At 46.5% G+C, this 20,875-nt stretch overlaps 1 protein-coding gene across 1 annotated transcript in view; it reads right to left on the bottom strand.

Moving 5' to 3' along the window:
- The window catches only part of LOC125453228 (collagen alpha-5(IV) chain-like), a 189,164-nt gene that overhangs the window by 46,264 nt on the left and 122,025 nt on the right, over window positions 1-20,875 (bottom strand). The window contains exons 22-30 of the mRNA XM_059646446.1: window positions 19,121-19,204; window positions 16,598-16,681; window positions 16,381-16,451; window positions 11,285-11,476; window positions 9,955-10,123; window positions 9,076-9,168; window positions 8,836-8,940; window positions 4,834-4,931; window positions 1,453-1,603 (exon numbers count right to left, since the gene is read on the bottom strand). Of these exons, the coding sequence (XP_059502429.1) occupies window positions 1,453-1,603; window positions 4,834-4,931; window positions 8,836-8,940; window positions 9,076-9,168; window positions 9,955-10,123; window positions 11,285-11,476; window positions 16,381-16,451; window positions 16,598-16,681; window positions 19,121-19,204 (1,047 nt within the window). The remainder of the gene's footprint in view (window positions 1-1,452; window positions 1,604-4,833; window positions 4,932-8,835; window positions 8,941-9,075; window positions 9,169-9,954; window positions 10,124-11,284; window positions 11,477-16,380; window positions 16,452-16,597; window positions 16,682-19,120; window positions 19,205-20,875) is intronic.

Here is a 20,875-nt window from a genome sequence, read left to right as displayed (position 1 = left end):
TAATCTTCAAACTGGTGACAGTGAAGCCCAACACCATCCTAATCATTATTCGCAATGACAGAATCTCTGATCACCTCATTGCTCAGAAACATTGGGACACAGGTGGGATGTTTGGCAGCTTGAACATTCAGATCGTTCAGTTTCAAAAAAGCACTTGATGACATTCAGGGGAGAGAAAGCTCCATGGAACTGCTCCATTTGTACGTTCCACAATATTAGTTATGTTCCATTTTGCCTGGCAATAGAGGCAGGGGCTTTTTGCAATGTTTACAGTCTGCAATGTCACTCGAAATAGTTCGGGGTCACTGAAGAGCTGCTCGAGGATCAGAATAAATCAGGGATTGGAAGACAGATAGAGGCAGAGGCAAGATCAAGAGGGCTGTTAAACAGTGCTGCCGAGGAGGTGACCTGTCTCTGTACAACCCGAACTCAGATACAAGTTGGCAGATGCACAGCTAACAGTAACATGTTGCATCCCTGAGAAGTTAAGAGCAGTTGGATAGCTCTGTTCAATCAGAACTGATGATGTGGAGGTGCCGGTGTTGGACTGGGGTGGACAAAGTCAGAAATCACATGACACCAGGTTATAGCCCACCAGGTTTATTTGAAATCACAAGCTTTCAGAGCTCTGCTCCTTCATCAGGTCAAAAGCTTGTGATTTCAAATAAACCTGTTGGACTATAACCTGATGTCATAAGACTTCTGACACAATTAGAACTCAAAAGAGGTCTGGGAGTCAATAGGTACCATTAAATTTAGAGTTAGGGCTCAGGAAAATTTGTGGAAGTTGCGGGAGTTTGGAAGAAACCATTATTAGCTCAGCTCAGCTGTAAGCAGGGGTGAAGGAGGCTCACAAGCAGTTTTTGATTTGTGCATCTGTGCCATATTAGAGCTCAGCCAACAAACCCAGGGCCATGGCTGGCTGAGTGAAGCTCCGTGCCTGTGAATAAGTACCAGAGTGCAGCTTTCTGTAACCAGGGGTGTGTTATTACAGGAAAGGGAGTGAAGACACTTGAATGTGAGCAGCTGCTTTTGAGGGAGTTTCAAAGCTGTGCCATCAAAAGTGCAGAATTATAATCTGTTACGTTTTAATGAGATTTGATGATGCTTAGTATGATTAACATCTATGGTGGCTAGTGAGAAACCAGTGGTGATGCTTTGAATAGAATTGTTGTTTAGGGTGTAGTGCAGAAAATGTGGTTGGCGAGATCTTGTCCTCTATTTGTACATTGCCAACTAATTAACTAGCTAATTAACTGAGAGTAATGGTTCCCTCCATTACAGCACTGACCGTAAATTATAACTTAAGGAGCCCCCTGACATTCATGCAGTGACTTTCGAAGTGATTTTGAAAAGAACTTGAGAAATAGAACCCAATTTCCTTCCGAGCTCTCACTTTATAGGAACAACTGAAGTTCATTTTGTGCACCTTTCATTGGGCCTGTTGCTCACCTGCATCACCTGGGAAGCCAGGTAATCCGGGGTTTCCTGGTGGTCCTGGTATTCCAGGGATTCCTGGATCACCTTTGTCTCCTTGAACTCCATCTAGTCCTGGGACACCTGGAAATCCCCGGGGGCCAGGTAGTCCCACACCTGGTTGTCCCTGAATTCGACAAACAATAGGTTGGTTAAAATGGTAACCTCTTACAGCAGAGGAACTCATTTGGTCTTTCATGTGTACACTCTATCCTAAAAACTTTGCATCTCAAGTGAAACATTGAAGCACAACAAAGAGAAACAGGATTTGATTTGAGACAAAAAAAACCCTGCGGATGCTGGAATCCAAGGTAGACAGACAAGAGGCTGGAAGAGCACTGCAAATGTGACAATAATAAATCAAATCAAATCCTGGCAGCATCTGGAGGAAAGGAGCAGTCAACGTTTCAGGTATTATCTGTCTTCAGGGCTCCAGCATGGCAGTGAGAAAGGGACGCACTAAGTTCACATCTGAGGGAGTTGGCAGTAAGGAAGGGACTCACACAAAGAAAGGACAACTGTGCACTGGCCCAAAATCGAACCCAGGCTTCCTGGGAGGTGGGAGACAAGAATTCTATCACTGAACTACCACTGTCCTGAAGAAGGGTTATACCCAAAACATTGACTGCTCCTTTCCTTCAGATGCTGCCTGGATTTGATTTGATTTATTACTGTCACATATATTGAAGTACAGTGAAAAGTTTTGTTTTGCATGGAGCACAGCAGGTCACAACATACAAAGGCACAAAAATCATAGGCTGGTTGAACAGAGCAAGGCATACAAAGTTGCAGCTGCAAAAATGGTATACACAAAACAAGATCAACAGTAGATTCATAATTTGAGAGATCCTTCAAGTATGCTCTACTATTCAAGATGATTGTGGCTCATCCTCCATCTTCACAACATGTTCTCTTCATAGTCTTTGATGTCTTTAAAATGTAAACATTTATCAATCTTATTGTTGAATATACTCAGTGACCCACCCTTAACAATCCTCTGGGGTAGTGAATTCCACAGGTTGACCACTCTCTGAGTGAAAAAATATTTCTTCACCCTAGTCCTAAACAGCCTGCCCTATATCCTGAGATTCTAAGGCTTTGTTCCAGACTCCGCAATCAGAGCAAACATCCTCCTTGCATCTAGTGTGTCCATCTCTGACAGAATTTTATATATTTTAATCAGATCTCTCTGACCTCTCGTGAATACAGGCCCAGTTAGACAAATCACTCCTTATGGGACAGGCCTGCCATCCTCAGTATTAGCCATTTATCAATTGCTCATCAAATTCTCTTTTGGAAGTTGCTGTTGAGTCTACCTCCAGCTGCCCTTTGAGTCAGCGCAGTCCAGTCACAATGACTGAATGCAAAAGATTTCTCCTCACTTTGCCTCTTGTTCTTTTGCCAATCATCATAAATCTGTGTCCTCCAGTTCCCACTCACTCTGTCACTGAAAACAAAAGTGATAACATAACAATCATTAATGTTTAAGAGGCAGGTGTTTCAGGTACAAGCCAGCTTCCCTAACTGTGGACCATGATGCCCCCTGAGCTTGTAGAAACAGTGGATAAGTTTGTGAGCATCCCCTCCTTTGACCCAAATCCCTCCATGAAGGTCTGAGGTCCAGGGGACCTTCAGCCCTCCCAGGGACCTGCTTCTCTCTTGGCCACCCTTCAAGCTACGGCTGAGGAGAGTGATAGACCTGGATGGTTGGCGAGTGAGGCCTCATAACTACATTGCATGAGCCAGAAATCCTGAATAAGAAGCCACCAGTCCCATTTTGACAAGGGGCGTGCAGCAGCTGTGGGACTTTTCCTATGGGCTAGCTGCCATCTTTTCTGGGGGGACATGCGGAGCAGGGCTGTTGTGTGGCTACCAACTTTATTTGGGCAAATGCACTGTCCAATCCTTGTCTCGCCACATCGCTGTCTTCCTACACCTTGCAACATCTTGCTAAATCTCCTCCACACTGTTTTAAAGATCTTGACATCCTTCCTGAAATCTGGTGGCCAATAAATTGGTCACTATTCAGGAGCTGGAGCTGAACCTAATGTTTTGTAATAATTTGACATAACTTCTGCTTTTGTTCTTTATTCAGTTAAGAATACCAATTTTTTAACCATCTTCTCAAGTTGTGCTCTATCTTCAAGAATTGGCATATGTGACCTCCTCCTAGGCCTCTTGGTTCCTGTACCTACTTTATTAATGGCTTATTTGATTAACAATGTCTTTTCCCAGTCTTCCTACAAAAACGATCGCCATAAACATCCCGGTGTTAAACTTTAGCTGACAAGTTCCTGCCCATTTCAACAAATTATTTATGATGTTCCAGAATCCATTGCTATCTCCTCAGTATTTTCTACGTATTCGAGCTTAGTGTCATTTACAAACTTGGGATTTCCGAATTCAGGTTGTTTATAAATACTGGGTAGCACAGTGGTTCACAGCGCCAAGGACATGCATTCGATTCCATGCCTGGGAGACTGTCTATGTGGAATTTGTACGCCCTCCCTGTGTCTGGGTGGGTTTCGGCTGGTTTCCTCCCATTTGGAGTATTGCATGCAGTTTTAGGCCCCATATCTCAGGAAGGATGTATGGGCCCTGGAGCAGTTTCAGAGGAGGCTCTCGAGAATGGTCCCAAGAATGGAAAGCTTAACATATGAGGAACATTTGAGGACTCTGGGACAATACTCATGGGAGTTTAGAAGGATGAGGGCGGGTCTAATTGAAACTTTCAAAATACTGAATGGCCTGGACAAAGTAGATATTGGGAAGGTGCTTCCATCGGTAGGATAGACTTGGACCCAAGGGCACAGCCCTAGAGTAAAGGGAAGAACCTTTAGAAAGGAGATAAGGAGAAACTTATTCAGCCTGTGAGTGGTGAATCTATGGAATTCACTGCCACAGAAGGCTGTAGAGGCCAGGTCAATGAGTACATTTAAGACAGAGATAGATGGGCTCTTGATTATCAAGGGGATCAAGGGCTATGGAGAGAAAGCAGGAGAATGGGGTTGAGGAACTTATCGGCCATGATTGAATCGCGGAGCAGACCCAATGGGCTGAATGGCCAAATTTCTGCTCCTATGGCTTATGGTCTTATAGTCCAAAGACATGAGGGTTAGCTGGATGGGCCATGCTAAATTGCCCATAATATCAACGGATGTACAGGCCAGGTGGATTAGCCAGGGGAAACGCAGGATTACAGGGATAGGGTAGGCGGGTGTTGTGCGTCTGGGTGGGATATAGTTAGGAGGGTCAGAGGGGACTCAACGGGTCTGCTTGCACTCTGTAGGGATTCTATAATTTGGTGATTCTGTAATGAAACAAAACCACTACAGAGTCTAGGGTTTCATCACTGACCTTTGGTCCTGGGGGTCCTGCTTGGCCTGGGATGCCATCATTCCCTGGCTGTCCTGGAGCTCCAGGAAGACCTGGCTGTCCTTGAATTCCGGGTGTGCCTGCCACGAAGAAAGGCTCATATGAATGACTGACAACCTTTCTCAGCTTCTTCAAGCTATTGGTTCAGTGTTCAGTGAATGAGGCAGTGCAGCTGTGGAAAATTCAGCTTCTTGCGACAGAAAAGATCATGGAGTTTCACAGATGGAAAAAAATGTTGATTCACTGAGATACTAGCCAGGGTGAGCAAATCTGACACGAAGAATGATCGAAAAAGTCGAGTTTTTTGACAGGGATTACAACCCATTATGAACAACCCATTATGAAAGTTTTTAAAGTGATGAAAGGTTGCAAAAGGGTCAATAGAAGTTGACTGTTCCAAATTGTAGGATTCATGAATGAAGAGATGTTGATAGAAGATTAAATATAAGGTATTTTTAAGAGACAGCAAGCGATGGGTCCTTTTGCAGTGAGAGTAGCGAGGTGTAGAATTCTCTCCCAGTGTTAGGAGTTGAGGCAGAAACGGAGTCAACATTTGAACTGGCGTATAGAGGTGAATGAAGGAATAGGTGTATGGAGGGATGTGCAAACAGGATAAAAACATAATTAGCAATGTTTGTGAGATGGGGGGTAAACTCTGAGTCAGACTGGATGGATCAAATAGTCAGTTATGCTTGTTTTGTAAGCAATTTCTTCAGTAATGGCCTGGGGCGGGGTGGGGGGGGGGGTGGTTTCTGCCAAAGTTTTTTTTAAACTTAGCCATGGGACGTGGCCATCACCAACCAGCCGGCATTTATTACTGGTTCCCAGTTGCCCTTGAGAAGGTGGTGGTGAGCTGCATTCTCAGACCACTGCATTCTACATGCTGTAGATTGAGCCACAATTCCATGAGGGAGGAAAGTCCAGGATTTTGACCTAGTGACAGGGAAGCAATGGCGATGTTTCAAGTCAGGATGGCGAACGCTTGGAGGGGAATTTGTAGGTGGTGGTGTTCCCACGTATCTGCTGCCCTTCTCCTTCCAGTGGAAAGGTCAGGGGTTTGGAAGGAACAGTTTAAGATCATTTGGCGAATTTCCACAGTGTACAGATTATACACTTCTGTTCATGTAGTGTGTTAGTGCGGTTACAGTGCCGTAACAATGTAGCAGTGTGTGAGCAAAGTTACAGTGTAGTAGCAAAGGGGTGGAGTGTGAGTGCAGTTACAGCGCAGTAACGATGTAGCGGTGTGTGAGTGCAGTTACGGTGCAGTAACGATGTAGCGGTGTGTGAGTGCAGTTACAGCGCAGTAACGATGTAGCGGTGTGTGAGTGCAGTTACGGTACAGTAACGATGTAGTGGTGTGTGAGTGCAGTTACGGTGCAGTAACGATGTAGCGGTGTGTGAGTGCAGTTATGGTGCAGTAACGATGTAGCGGTGTGTGAGTGCAGTTATGGTGCAGTAACGATGTAGCGGTGTGTGAGTGCAGTTACGGTGCAGTAACAATGTAGCGGTGTGTGAGTGCAGTTACGGTGCAGTAACGATGTAGCGGTGTGTGAGTGCAGTTACAGCGCAGTAACCATGTAGCAGTGTGTGAGTGCAGTTACAGCGCAGTAACGATGTAGCGGTGTGTGAGTGCAGTTACGGTGCAGTAACGATGTAGCAGTGTGTGAGTGCAGTTATGGCGCAGTAACGATGTAGCGGTGTGTGAGTGCAGTTACGGTGCAGTAACGATGTAGCGTTGTGTGAGTGCAGTTACGGTGCAGTAACGATGTAGCAGTGTGTGAGTGCAGTTACGGTGCAGTAACGATGTAGCAGTGTGTGAGTGCAGTTACGGTGCAGTAACGATGTAGTGGTGCGTGAGTGCAGTTATGGCGCAGTAACGATGTAGCGGTGTGTGAGTGCAGTTACAGTGCAGTAACGATGTAGCGGTGTGTGAGTGCAGTTACAGCGCAGTAACGATGTAGCGGTGTGTGAGTGCAGTTACGGTACAGTAACGATGTAGCGGTGTGTGAGTGCAGTTACGGTGCAGTAACGATGTAGCAGTGTGTGAGTGCAGTTACGGTGCAGTAACGATGTAGCGGTGTGTGAGTGCAGTTACAGCGCAGTAACGATGTAGTGGTGTGTGAGTGCAGTTACAGCGCAGTAACGATGTAGCGGTGTGTGAGTGCAGTTACGGTACAGTAACGATGTAGTGGTGTGTGAGTGCAGTTACGGTGCAGTAACGATGTAGCAGTGTGTGAGTGCAGTTACGGTGCAGTAACGGTGTAGCGGTGTGTGAGTGCAGTTACAGTGCAGTAACGATGTAGCGGTGTGTGAGTGCAGTTACGGTGCAGTAACGATGTAGCGGTGTGTGAGTGCAGTTACAGCGCCGTAACCATGTAGCAGTGTGTGAGTGCAGTTACAGCGCAGTAACGATGTAGCGGTGTGTGAGTGCAGTTACGGTACAGTAACGATGTAGTGGTGTGTGAGTGCAGTTATTGTGCAGTAACGATGTAGCGGTGTGTGAGTGCAGTTACAGCTCAGTAACGATGTAGTGGTGTGTGAGTGCAGTTACAGCGCAGTAACGATGTAGCGGTGTGTGAGTGCAGTTACGGTACAGTAACGATGTAGTGGTGTGTGAGTGCAGTTACGGTGCAGTAACGATGTAGCAGTGTGTGAGTGCAGTTACGGTGCAGTAACGATGTAGCGGTGTGTGAGTGCAGTTACAGTGCAGTAACGATGTAGCGGTGTGTGAGTGCAGTTACGGTGCAGTAACGATGTAGCGGTGTGTGAGTGCAGTTACAGCGCAGTAACCATGTAGCAGTGTGTGAGTGCAGTTACAGCGCAGTAACGATGTAGCGGTGTGTGAGTGCAGTTACGGTACAGTAACGATGTAGTGGTGTGTGAGTGCAGTTACGGTGCAGTAACGATGTAGCGGTGTGTGAGTGCAGTTACAGCGCAGTAATGATATAGTGGTGTGTGAGTGCAGTTACGGTGCAGTAACGATGTAGCAGTGTATGAGTGCAGTTACAGCGCAGTAACGATGCAGCGGTGTGTGAGTGCAGTTACGGTGCAGTAATGATGTAGTGGTGTGTGAGTGCAGTTATGGCGCAGTAACGATGTAGCGGTGTGTGAGTGCAGTTACGGTGCAGTAACGATGTAGCGGTGTGTGAGTGCAGTTATGGTGCAGTAATGATGTAGTGATGTGAGAGTGCAGTTACAATGCAGTAACGATATAGCAGTATGAGAGTGCAGTTACGGCACAGTAATGGTGTAGTGATGTGTGAGTGCAGGTACGGTGCAGTAATGATGTAGCAGTGTGTGAGTGCAGTTACGGTGCAGTAACAATATAGCAGTCTGAGAGTGCCGTTACGGTGCAGTAATGATGTAGCCGTCTGAGAGGGCCGTTACGGCGCAGTAACGATGAAGCAGTCTGAGAGTGCAGTTACGGCACAGTAACGATGTAGCAGTCTGAGAGGGCAGTTATGGCGCAGTAATGATGTAGCAATGTGTGAGCGCAGTTCTGGTGCAGTAACGATGTAGCAGTGTGTGAGTGAAGTTACAGCGCAGTAACGATGTAGCAGTCTGTGAGTGCAGTTACAGCGCGGTAACGATGTAGCAGTGTGTGAGTGCAGTTATGGCGCAGTAACGATATAGCAGTCTGTGAGTGCAGTTACGGTGCAGTAACGATGTAGCGGTGTGAGAGTGCAGTTACAGCACAGTAACGATGTAGCAGTGTGTGAGTGCAGTTACGGCGCAGTAACGATGTAGCAGTCTGAGAGTGCAGTTACGGCGCAGTAACGATGTAGCAGTCTGAGAGGGCAGTTACGGCACAGTAACGATGAAGCAGTCTGAGAGTGCAGTTACGGCGCAGTAACGATGTAGCAGTCTGTGAGTGCAGTTACGGCGCAGTAACGATGTAGCAGTCTGTGAGTGCAGTTACGGCGCAGTAACGATGTAGCGGTGTGAGAGTGCCATTATGGTGCAGTTGTCTGCGAGTCCTCTTACCTTTTGCACCTGTTGGGCCTGGGAATCCAATGCCAGGGAGACCAGGATCACCTTTTGGTCCTGTAGCTCCTTGTAAACCCGGGCTCCCTGGAAGGCCAGGGTCACCTGTTGGACAGATAGACATGAAGCATTCTCCTATCAAATCTCTGCACGGTGAGAATTCACAAGGAGCAAAATCAGAATTTGATGACGAACAAGACCGTTATTTCTGGTGCTTTGCGGGGAGTTAGGCAAACGTACCTCTGCTCCCAGACTCGCCTCTTAATCCTTGTGGCCCAGGGAGACCCGGGGGTCCTGGTTTACTGAAAGAACTCCCTGATTCACCCTTCTGACCTGTTCCAAGAAAACAGAACAATGAGAGTGGCACTGATTTGGAAGCAAAATATACTCCAGTCAATCTATTTATGAATATCATAATGAATGGTGCTGGCTTATTTTTCTGGGTTCTAATGATCAATAGTTACATTCTGATGTTGTGCCAAGAATGTGTAACCACTGGAATATGGAGATAATCCTTTACAAAGGAGCAGTCCGGTCTTCCCCATTTCCCTGCTTGCAGCGTTTCATCTCTATTCTGCTTGTTTGTGAAAATGTGAAAAGGTATGAGAAGGAGACCAGTCAGAACGTCAAACTAACCTGATGGCTGCTGCACATACCATCAGCCACACCCCTCAACACTCTTGCTCCTTCTACCCTAATATCCAGACAGAGGGAGGGAGAGAGAAAGACCTCAGGGTGACCTTTCTGAGTCGGTCATTTTAAACACCCAAAACCCGTGATCAAATGGAGCGCCCACCGAGCAGGTTAGATGTTTTTATGCTTCTCCCATTGATTGCAGGGACCATCTCTTGTCACTTACTGACAGTGTCAGGGGAATATTTTCGTCCCCGCTGATCCAGTGATTTTCCCTTCACACGATAGGTTACTAAACACAGCCGCTTGCCGATGGCCAATTAACAGTCTAACAGCAGGGTGCAAATTGAGAATCAAGGATTCCATTCCTGCAGGGTGTCCATTTATGAAGGGGGCAGGGCCACAGAGAATCTACTCTGGCATGTTTCAGTGAGCCCACATTGTGCTGCAGCCGTGTAGGGAGATTAGCATCGGGCTGGAACTTACCTGAAGCACCAGGTAATCCTGGCTGTCCGGGAAATCCACGCTCACCCTTTTCTCCTGGAAAGCCTGGCTGCCCAACTCCTGGGAGTCCAGGAGAGCCCTGATCTCCTGGTGTTCCAGTTAAACCGGGGGGTCCTGGCAAACCCTTCTCTCCTTTGAAGCCGATGTTTCCCTAGTCAGTTTGAGATGAGAATTAAAAAGCTGAATAACTCGAGGTATTCATGTATACCCACTAGTCACCTACCATTCATCCCAACATCCATCAGTACAATCAGTGCTGCTCCATTCCGTGCTCATCTTGTTCTTGAGGAAGTGTTTCACACTGTCTCTGGAGACACAAGGTCTGGGCACCGGACTGAGCTGTAAAATATCCCTCAGTTCAGGCCTTTCAACCAAAGATTGTTATTTTACATAATCAACAAGTAAACATACCCACAGTGAGGGAGCCAGCTGTAGCAAAGATTTATCCAATTTGCCCCACTGCCTCGCACTGTGAATCAGAAGTAATTTCTCAACATGAAGCACAATATTGGAGGCAGAGAAGGGCTACAGGGCAATAATGATTAACTCTCAATGTCTGTGTTTGAAAGATTCCCTGCCTACACTGGTCTGTGTTGGAGGGAGATCAGTCTCTCTTTGACAGGCAGGGGTCAGTCTCACCTTAGGATGGTCATTCCCTTTGTCAGAGAGACATTCTGTCTCCTGGGATAGTATCTCTTGCTCTCGATGAGGGAGTGTGCAGGTGTTCAACCTCCCGGGGTGGGGGCACTGGTGGTTTTGCAGTTGGTAGACTCTCAGTTAGGGACGGTCAGTCTCAGGGTTAGGGAGGGTCATTGTCACTGTCCAGTGGTGTTCAGTATCTTTGTGTTCTGAGAGGTTTGATGTTTTGTGGTTGTGATGTGAAGATTTGCATGAACATTTTGAACGAAAAAGTTTTATACATCATTGTTTTGAAACAACTAATCACAAGAGTGTAATATATTCAAATAGTTTGATTTGTGAAACTGGTTTGAGGTTGAAGCCAATAAATGCAGTGCCCTGTGTCTCTGTGACTATGTTTCTGTGTCTCAGTCAGACTGTGTGGCTCTCAGTGACCCTGTGTCACTCTATGTGTCTATGACTCTGAGTCACTCACTATAACTGTGTGTCCACGACCTGGAGTCTCTGTGCTCCTTTCAGACTGTGCCCAATGACCCAATGTCCAAGTGCCCCTTTGATTCTGTGCCCATGTGACTCTTTGCCTTTGAGCCTTTCCACTCGGTTTGACACTCCTCATATTTAGCTGCTGCCTACAAACCTGAATCAGTGTTCAGTTCCTTCGTACTGTACTTACTGGTTCGCCTTTGGGACCTGGTAGTCCTTGAATTCCATCTTTCCCAGGTAACCCATCCAGACCTGGCACACCTGGAGACCCTGGAAAGCCAGGATCACCTCGATCCCCTTTCACTCCAGGCAACGTTTGGATATCACCTGGATCACCTTTTGGACCAGGAATGCCAATTGGCCCTGGGACACCATTAGCTCCCTAAAAAAAACAGGAATCTGTCAGTTTGACACAGTCACTCTCCAACATCAGATGGTGCAGCACTCCCTCGATACACACCCTCTGACAGTGCAGAGCTCCCTCAATACTGACCCTCTAACAGTGCAGCGCTCCCTCAGCACTGTCCCTCTGACAGTGCAGCGCTCCCTCAGTACTGACCCTCTAACAGTGCAGCGCTCCCTCAGCACTGTCCCTCTGACAGTGCAGCGCTCCCTCAGCACTGTCCCTCTGACAGTGCAGCGCTCCCTCAGCACTGTCCCTCTGACAGTGCAGTGCTCCCTCAGTATTGACCCTCTGACAGTGCAGTGCTCCCTCAGTACTGACCCTCTGACAGTGCAGCGCTCCCTCAGCACTGTCCCTCTGACAGTGCAGTGCTCCCTCAGTATTGACCCTCTGACAGTGCAGTGCTCCCTCAGTACTGACCCTCTGACAGTGCAGCGCTCCCTCAGTACTGACCCTCTGACAGTGCAGTGCTCCCTCAGTACTGACTCTCTGACAGTGCAGCGCTCCCTCAGTACTGACCCTCTGTCAGTGCAGCGCTCCCTCAGTACTGACCCTCTGACAGTGCAGCGCTCCCTCAGTACTTCACTGCAGGAATTGCAGATCAGCTTATTTAAATTTGGTGTTGTGGAAACATCCAGCAATAGTTGTAAGGGATAGAATTAATAGTCACTTGGGGAAAAGAAAAATGAGTGAACATGGATTTGTGAAGAGTGTTCATGTTTAAATAATCTGCTGCATGTTTTTTGAAGATGTAGCAAAAGAGTGATTGAGGGTATGGCTGTCAAAGTGACATACATGGATGTCCAAAAGATGTTCGATACAGTACCATAGAATGCAATTGTGAGGGAAGTGACAGGCCATGTGATAAATGGGGCTGTAGCGATGTGAATATCACATTGACAACGGGAGAGGAAACACAGAGTGATGAGGAATCGGGAAGCTTTGTATTGGAGTACACCAGGAGGGTATTGGGATCCTTGCTCTCCCTGATATCTCACTTATCTTGATCTTTGTGTGCGGGGGACAATTTCCACTATTTCCATGTGACACAGAAGTGGCACAAAACTTGGGAGAGTTACAAACTGAAGTGAGGACACTGTGGAAAGTTTAAAAATACCTTGGCAAGTTGGCAGAGTGGGTGGATAGGTAGCAGATGATGTGTGAAGTGATACATTAGGTACAAAGAAGATGGAGTGATAGTAGAAAATAACGGGTCCTTTTCTAAAGGGTGAACAGGAGCAGAAAGACCTTGGTGTATTTGTACTTAAATCATTAAAGGTGGCAGACAGGCAGAGAGCTGCTAATAAAGCTTGTAGTATTCTAGGCTTCATTAACATGGACAGAGAATACAACAGCTGAAAGCGTATGCTGAACTGAAATAGGAACGCTGATTAGACCACAGCTGTATGTTGTATACAGTTCTTGGCACTGCACACTTTTGAAGGATGTGAATGCATTGGAAAGAGTGCAAAAGACAGTTATGACAAATGACACTTCCAATTCAAGGCTAGGTTGGGGAAGTTGAAAGTATTTTCTTTGGGCAGTAGAAGGCTGAGGGGAGATTTGATCAAAGTTTGCGAAATCATCAGAGGTCTGGACAGAGTAATTAGGGACAAACTCTTTCTAGCCCAGAAGAAATGAGAAGCAGAGGCAACAGTTTCAAAGTGTTGTTCAAAGGAAGCAAATGTGAATTAGGAAAACAATTTTTTCACTCAGGTGTGGGACTGGAACACGCTGCCTAGAAATGTGGTGGAGGTAGATTAAATTGAAGCATTTGAATAATTATTTAAATAGAAACACCATACAGCATTATGAAGAAAAGGCAGGAGGCTGACACTAAATCGACATGCTGAGAGGGCCAGTATAAACATAGTAGGTTTGAGTTATTACACTATTACAATTATTACTATTACAATTTCTGTGACTCAGTGAAGGACAATTAGCACTCTGGCACAGTCTCACTTCAAAGGCAGGTAAGAACTCCCAGAAGTGTATGAAAATTCCTTCATTGATGACCTGTTTGTACTGACTGATCTATACAACTACTGAAATTTATAGTAAGAGCAAATTTGTGACAGAATTCTCATTGGTCTTTTAGACAAATCAGTTCCTGGACATCTTCAATCCAAAGAGGATCCAACTATAGAATGGGCACTCCAAAAATGTGTAGATACAGAGTCTAGAAAATTGTTCATGAAATGTTACACAGCAAAAGCTCCACTTAATGAGGACAGTTTGCAGAGAGTGTTCACTACTTAAAACTCAAGGAATCTTTAACCAGAGCAAGCACTGCTCTCAACTGAACAACATACCATATGTGATCACACCACCACAAAATCCCAAGCAACCTAATACGACAATATATTGTCACAGATATGCTTCCAACAGCCTACATCAGCAATAATAAAGCTGATGTAGGCTATTGGATTGTACCCATTGTATTGTGACAATACATATATATTGTTGGAAAAGCGGTCATTCCTTGAAAATGCGCTACAATCTAAAGAACATACCAGGCATCAAACCATATCATTTCCTAGTGTACTATTTCCAACATGCATTACCATGCTTTTGAGCAGAACTTGTCAGTGACAAACTTTTATAGGGTGAGCAATGATCTATAGATCATTAACAATACCTTTTCTTGTAAGACTAACACCATAGGCTATCTAGATGTTAATGACCGAGAAGGATAAACAACCCAACATCCCCATACATTCCTGCAGTTATATCAACTCAAGACCATTCCACAACGAGTGGTGATCTGACAGAAACAGGAGAGAAAAAAGAAACCTTACTAACTTTATCTCAAGTATTTCTACACCTTATCATACACCTTCCTGATCACGTAATGGCACAGCAGAATAAAATCAAAGACTCGGGTGTGATGGGAAATAGGAAAAAATGGACAGTAGATGTGGTAAAAACAAAGTAGTCTCGGTAAATCATTTGAAATTGTGTACATATGTTAATTAATATTTGTGATAGGGGAGAAATGCTTAGGAGGAGTTTTATGCAAGGCTTTTTGCATCCTGCTAAAACATTATGATGCCTTGGATCCACTCCTCTCATTGGGCATAAATACCATAGTGTGGGCAGAGTTGAGTAAAAGAAAGAAATGTATGGAGTGCTAGGCAGAGGGCTCAAGTCTAGCCATGTGAATAGTGCGGGCTGTAGACTAGCATTAGGAGATGGGGTTTATAGAATAGTCTTTCAATAATGTGACAGCCAGGATAAAACCTGGTATATCTGGGGAACACCATGCATTATCGTACTTAGTCTTACCGTGTTATAAAGAAGCCGAAGCCATAAAGTAGTTTGTGGCTAACCACCACGCACCCCCCACCCCACCAACTATCCCAACCTCACTATAGAGCTTCCCAAGTCTTTGTTACCTTTCCTTTCTGGCTTTATGGTGAAGCTTGAGTGTGGATCTTAGGAACTTGCTGTACCGCCAGATGTGGCTTTTCTCCTGTGGCCTAAATTGTTGCGATTGTTTGATGTTTGGCATTTACTCGTACTCGTATTTAAGAACTACAGTAAACCATTGGGAGCAAGGAACTCATTCCAGGTTTCCTGGATTGAAAAGTGTTTACCATGTGGTTTCTGGGGAACGAAGTCAACAGTTTGCTATTGGTAACCTGCTGTTTAGAGAAACTGAAGTGATTTTGTAGAAAAAGATATAAACAAAGTTCTCAAGGAGATAAAGAGGTGGGATTTACAGCTGTAATGATGGTAAAAACTTGGCTTTGGAGAGGCTATAGAGTCTCAATGCTAATTGTTGCCTAAAAAGCAGGGAATGTAGTTTTAATTCTGGATTATGGCTTATACATTAACTGCTGTTTTTTGCCCCAGTTTTAAGAAAAAGGTGCTATTGTAATAAATTGATTATTTTGTGTTAGCAGTACACAAAACCAGTAATTTCCCGTGTAAGTGATTGAATCAGTCAATGCATTTACACTAATGGTGTGACTACTGGAGTCGTGGGGCCTGTTTATCAATGCGTCCCTTCCTTTAACTCGGAACATTTCCTGTGTTTGTCCCCAGCACTAGATAGAAAGTTCTGACATTCCTCTCTTTTCAGCCACTTTCAAGATCTGTACCAAGTAACTGTCTCTAAACTTACACTGAATCAACTGGTATTCGGTCTAATTATCTGTGTGACTGTCTCCAGAATTCATCTCATCCTTTCACCACATCCTTCCATTCCTTTCTCCTTTGTGTTTATCCAGTGTCCCTTGAACTGTTCTCCTCAACCATTCCCTGTGGTAGAGAGTTCCATCTTTCCACCAGGAGGAAGAATTTTCTCCTGAATTTGCCATTGGGTTAGTTAGTGACTATCTTATAGTTATGGCCTCCAGGTCTGACAGATCACAGAATCGGAGAATCAGAATCACTGCAGTGTGAGAGCAGACTGTTTAGCCCATTGAGTGCATACTGACCCTCCAAAAAGCATCCTACCCAGACCCACACCCCCTGTCCTATCCCTGTAACCCAGCATTTCCCATAGATAATACATCTAGCCTACATATCCCTAGACACTATGGACAATTTAACCTGGCCAGTCCACCCTAACCTGCACATCTTTGGACTGTGGGAGGAAACTGGAGCACCCGGAGGAAACCCATGCAGACACGGGGAGAATGTGCAAACTCCACACAGACAATTGCCCGAGGCCTCAATCCAACCCTTTCATCATTGTAAAGGTCACACCTCCTCCATACCTACTCAGCCACTTCAAGCTTTTCTGAAACTTTTCAATGCTAGATCATTTACAAACATTTACTGTAGCTTTCTGCGATGACACAGTGGAATGGCTGTATCAGAAAACACACTGTCCAGGAACCCAGACTGGTGACAGATTGGATGTTGAGAATACTCACAGGTTGACCTGGGAATCCCACTCTTCCTGGCGGACCACGGTCTCCCTTAGACCCTGGAATTCCGGGCTCACCTGTAAAACACAGGGAATAATGGGACTTAGAAATGAAAGCTTGTTTCTGTGACTTGTGGGGGTGGGGGGGAGGGGGGGGGGGTGGGTGTTGTGCCCTCTCAGAAAGGCATTGCTATCATCTCAAGCTGCACCTGCCAGTCACTCACCTGTCCTTCCAGGAGGTCCTGGGTGTCCCTGTGGTCCGGGTAGAGCAGTGAAGTTACAGTGGAAACAAGTATCACCCTTGGCACCTGTAGGAAAATCGAGACAGTTAAAGGGCCTTGCTGTTTACTTTGGCTCTTGTTGGAGGAGCCCATGAACCTCATTAAGTCACTTCCCATTACTAATTTGATCAAGACTAGTTTATACCTTAACTCTATCCTCTTCTCCCGGTTCTGTACCTTTCACCCCCTTACCCAACAGAAATCTACCATCCTCAGTTGTGAAATGTTTATTGCGACAGCTGAGTGCACAGTTCCACTCTCCTTTGTATTTAAAAGACCATCACCCTTACTTCTAAGGGTCAGCCCCCTTCTTCTGTATTTCCCCAACCCCCAACCATTTCTCTCTATCTCCCATATCAATTTCTTTAATCATCTTAATCTCCTCATTCTTTAATCTTCTAGAGGAGATCAAGCCTCAGCTGTGGGTCCTGTCCTCATAGTTTAACAATTCCAGCCCCAGCAGCATTCTTTATTGTGTTACGTTTCACAGTCAGTGTGTCTTTAAGAGGCATGCTCATGATATCACCACCGTATCTAAGCATGTGGCCTGAGGGGACAGAAGTCTCATTATCCACCACATCTTCAATCACCTTGAAGCACAACAGGCTACTGGAAATGCACCCTCTTTGTTGTGCTTTAGCGATGTAACTTTTGGGTGTAACAGTTGTTTGTAATAAATATCCACTGGAGTTGGTAATGCCACAATATGCACACCCAGTTTCATTGGTCAAAAGAGGTTATACAAATATTGCCACCAGGTAAAAACACTCTGTTGAGGTAAGCAACTAAAATCCCTACAGTTTCGAAGCTGGTCATTTGGCCCACTGAGTACACACCAACACTCAAGACAGCATCCCACTCAGATGATACCCCTGCCCTCTCCCTCTAACCCTACATTTTCCCAGGTTTATCCACCAAGCCTGCACACTATGGGCAATTTAGCACGGCCAATCCACCTAACCTGCATATCTTTGGACTGTGGGAGGAAATCCATGTAGACATAGGGAGAACACCCACACACAACGCAGACGGCCATCCAAGGGTGAAATTGAACTCAGGTCCCCAGTGCTGAAAGGCAGCAGTGCTAATCACTGAGCCATCACACCACCCTTTGTGACCAGTATATCTTTGTTGATATCCTGAGCTGAACATGTTACTTCAAGTGGAGTCTAACTAAAACCCCAATTAAATCAAATTTAACTGCTACTGCTTTGTATTCTAGTCACTTTTAGTTAAAGGCAAATTTTCCATTAATGTATTTTTTTGTATTTCTTTTTGCAGTCCACTAAGTTTTATTTTCTACAAGGGCCCCTAGATCTTTCTAGATAACAAAGTGTAGAACTGGATGAACACAGCAGGCCAAGCAGCACCTTAGGAGCAGGAAAGCTGATGTTTCAAGCCTAGACCCTAGGTCCGAAATGTCAGTTTTCCTGCTCCTAAGATGCTGTTTGGCCTGCTGTGTTCATCCAGCTCCACACCTTGTTATCTTGGATTCTCCAGCATCTGCAGTTCCTATTATCTCTCCCCCTAGATCTTTCTGCTCTTTTCCAGTTCCTCACTGCATCTTAAAACATTGTTATCAGAGAGTCTCAGCTCATTATAGCTTCAATCTTCACAATCTTCAAAATGACCTATCTCAGTTGCACAGGGAGACTGGAGAAACCAGCATTGTTGTTCTTTGAGTAGAGAAGGCTGAGCAGAAGATTTAACTGAGGCATTCGCAATTATGAGGGATTTTGACAGAGCAAACAGGGAGAAACTGTTGAATCGGTGGCAGGATGATCTGAGACTGGGGACAGTTTTTTCCCTGAGTTGATGGAAAAATGGGACGTGGAACTAATGGACAGGATGAGGCTAATCAGTCAATGATGTCCTAGAGGAACTCCACAGCCCCTTTGGTAAACAAAAAATTCACCAATCTCCAATTCAAAATGAACCAGTGATCCAGCATCAATCTACATTCACAGGAGGGAGCTCCAAACCTCTACAAATGTTTGGGTATGGCCAGCCCAGCCCTTACCAGTGGTTCTGAAGGCAAAGGGGCATGTTAAATGCACTGGGCAGCCTCCCTGCTCCCTGACTATCTACGTTCAACCTGACTGATACTTTAAGGGAGAGGCCCAACCCAACACTGTAATCCTTAACAGTCTGCATGCCCCAAACCACTACCGCTCCTACAGGCCCCTCCCCCACATCCACCTCTCCGCATCCCCCCAACCCAAATACGTTCCCAGTGATGGTGGGAGTCCCACACAGGCAGGAGGCCCAGCAGATTGAAAAGCTCAGGCTGCTTTCAGGTCTCAGCCGTCTGTCCTGAAAGGTTCTACAGGTTAGATTTTAGCATGAAGCAATCAATCCAAGAAGATCCATGTATGCTGGCAAAGGGTGAATCTGCTGAGAAATTGTGGAACAGAGCAGATTCAATGGTCAATTCTGCATCATCAATATCTCTGAATATAAGCTGACCTTTCAGTCCAGCCTCTCCTGGTAAACCTGGTGGTCCGACAGGTCCAGGTAGCCCTGGAAAACTTCGACAATTCTCAATAGACACTGAAACAACATGAGATTAGACAATTAGAAATTGCTGAAAATCTTCAGTATTACCTCAGTATTGTTCCTCTGACTGTGCAGCGCTCCCTCCCTCAGTACTGACCCTCTGACTGTGCAGCGCTCCCTCCCTCAGTACTGACCCTCTGACAGTGCAGCACTCCCTCAGTACTGACCCTCTGACAGTGCAGCACTCCCTCAGTACTGACCCTCTGACAGTGCTGCACTCCCTCAGTACTGACCCTCTGACAGTGCAGCGCTCCCTCAGTACTGTCCCTCTGACAGTGCCGCGCTCCCTCAGTACTGACCCTCTGACAGTGCAGCACTCCCTCAGTACTGACCCTCTGACAGTGCAGCGCTCCCTCAGTACTGACCCTCTGACAGTGCAGCGCTCCCTCAGTACTGACCCTCTGACAGTGCAGCACTCCCTCAGTACTGACCCTCTGACAGTGCAGCGCTCCCTCAGCACTGACCCTCTGACAGTGCAGCGCTCCCTCAGTAGTGTCCCTCTGACAGTGCAGCGCTCCCTCAGTACTGACCCTCTGACAGTGCGGCGCTCCCTCAGTACTGACCCTCTGACAGTGCAGCGCTCCCTCAGCACTGACCCTCTGACAGTGCAGCACTCCCTCAGTACTGACCCTCTGGCAGTGCAGCGCTCCCTCAGTACTGTCCCTCTGACAGTGCAGCACTCCCTCAGTACTGACCCTCTGACAGTGCAGCGCTCCCTCAGTACTGACCCTCTGACAGTGCAGCACTCCCTCAGTACTGACCCTCTGACAGTGCAGCACTCCCTCAGCACTGACCCTCTGACAGTGCAGCGCTCCCTCAGTACTGTCCCTCTGACAGTGCAGCGCTCCCTCAGTACTGTCCCTCTGACAGTGCAGCACTCCCTCAGTACTGACCCTCTGACAGTGCGGCGCTCCCTCAGTACTGACCCTCTGACAGTGCAGCGCTCCCTCAGCACTGATCCTCTGACAGTGCGGCGCTCCCTCAGTACTGACCCTCTGACAGTGCAGCACTCCCTCAGTACTGACCCTCTGACAGTGCAGCACTCCCTCAGTACTGACCCTCTGACAGTGCAGCACTCCCTCAGTACTGACCCTCTGACAGTGCAGCACTCCCTCAGTACTGACCCTCTGACAGTGCAGCGCTCCCTCAGTACTGACCCTCTGACAGTGCAGCGCTCCCTCAGTACTGACCCTCTGACAGTGCAGCACTCCCTCAGTACTGACCCTCTGACAGTGCAGCGCTCCCTCAGTACTGACTCTCTGACAGTGCAGTGCTCCCTCAGTACTGACCCTCTGACAGTGCAGCGCCCCCTCAGTACTGACCCTCTGACAGTGCAGCGCTCCCTCAGTACTGACCCTCTGACAGTGCAGCGCTCCCTCAGCACTGACCCTCTGACAGTGCAGCGCTCCCTCAGTACTGACCCTCTGACAGTGCAGCGCTCCCTCAGTACTGACCCTCTGACAGTGCAGCGCTCCCTCAGTACTGCATTGGTGTGATTCATTACATTACAGCACAATGAGAATGTGGTCCAGGTCCGACATGGGTGTGATACTTCTTTGTCTTTCTATCAATCAAATATTCAGCGTGAGGAGTTTCACAATTCCAGTTTCACACTCAACAAGGATATTTGTCTGTGTAAAGTAAGGGCGATTATATTGTTCATTC

This window comes from Stegostoma tigrinum, chromosome 6, assembly GCF_030684315.1.
Source record: "Stegostoma tigrinum isolate sSteTig4 chromosome 6, sSteTig4.hap1, whole genome shotgun sequence".
Classification (NCBI taxonomy): Eukaryota; Metazoa; Chordata; class Chondrichthyes; order Orectolobiformes; family Stegostomatidae; genus Stegostoma; species Stegostoma tigrinum.
This window is presented reverse-complemented; position numbering and strand designations above follow the sequence as displayed.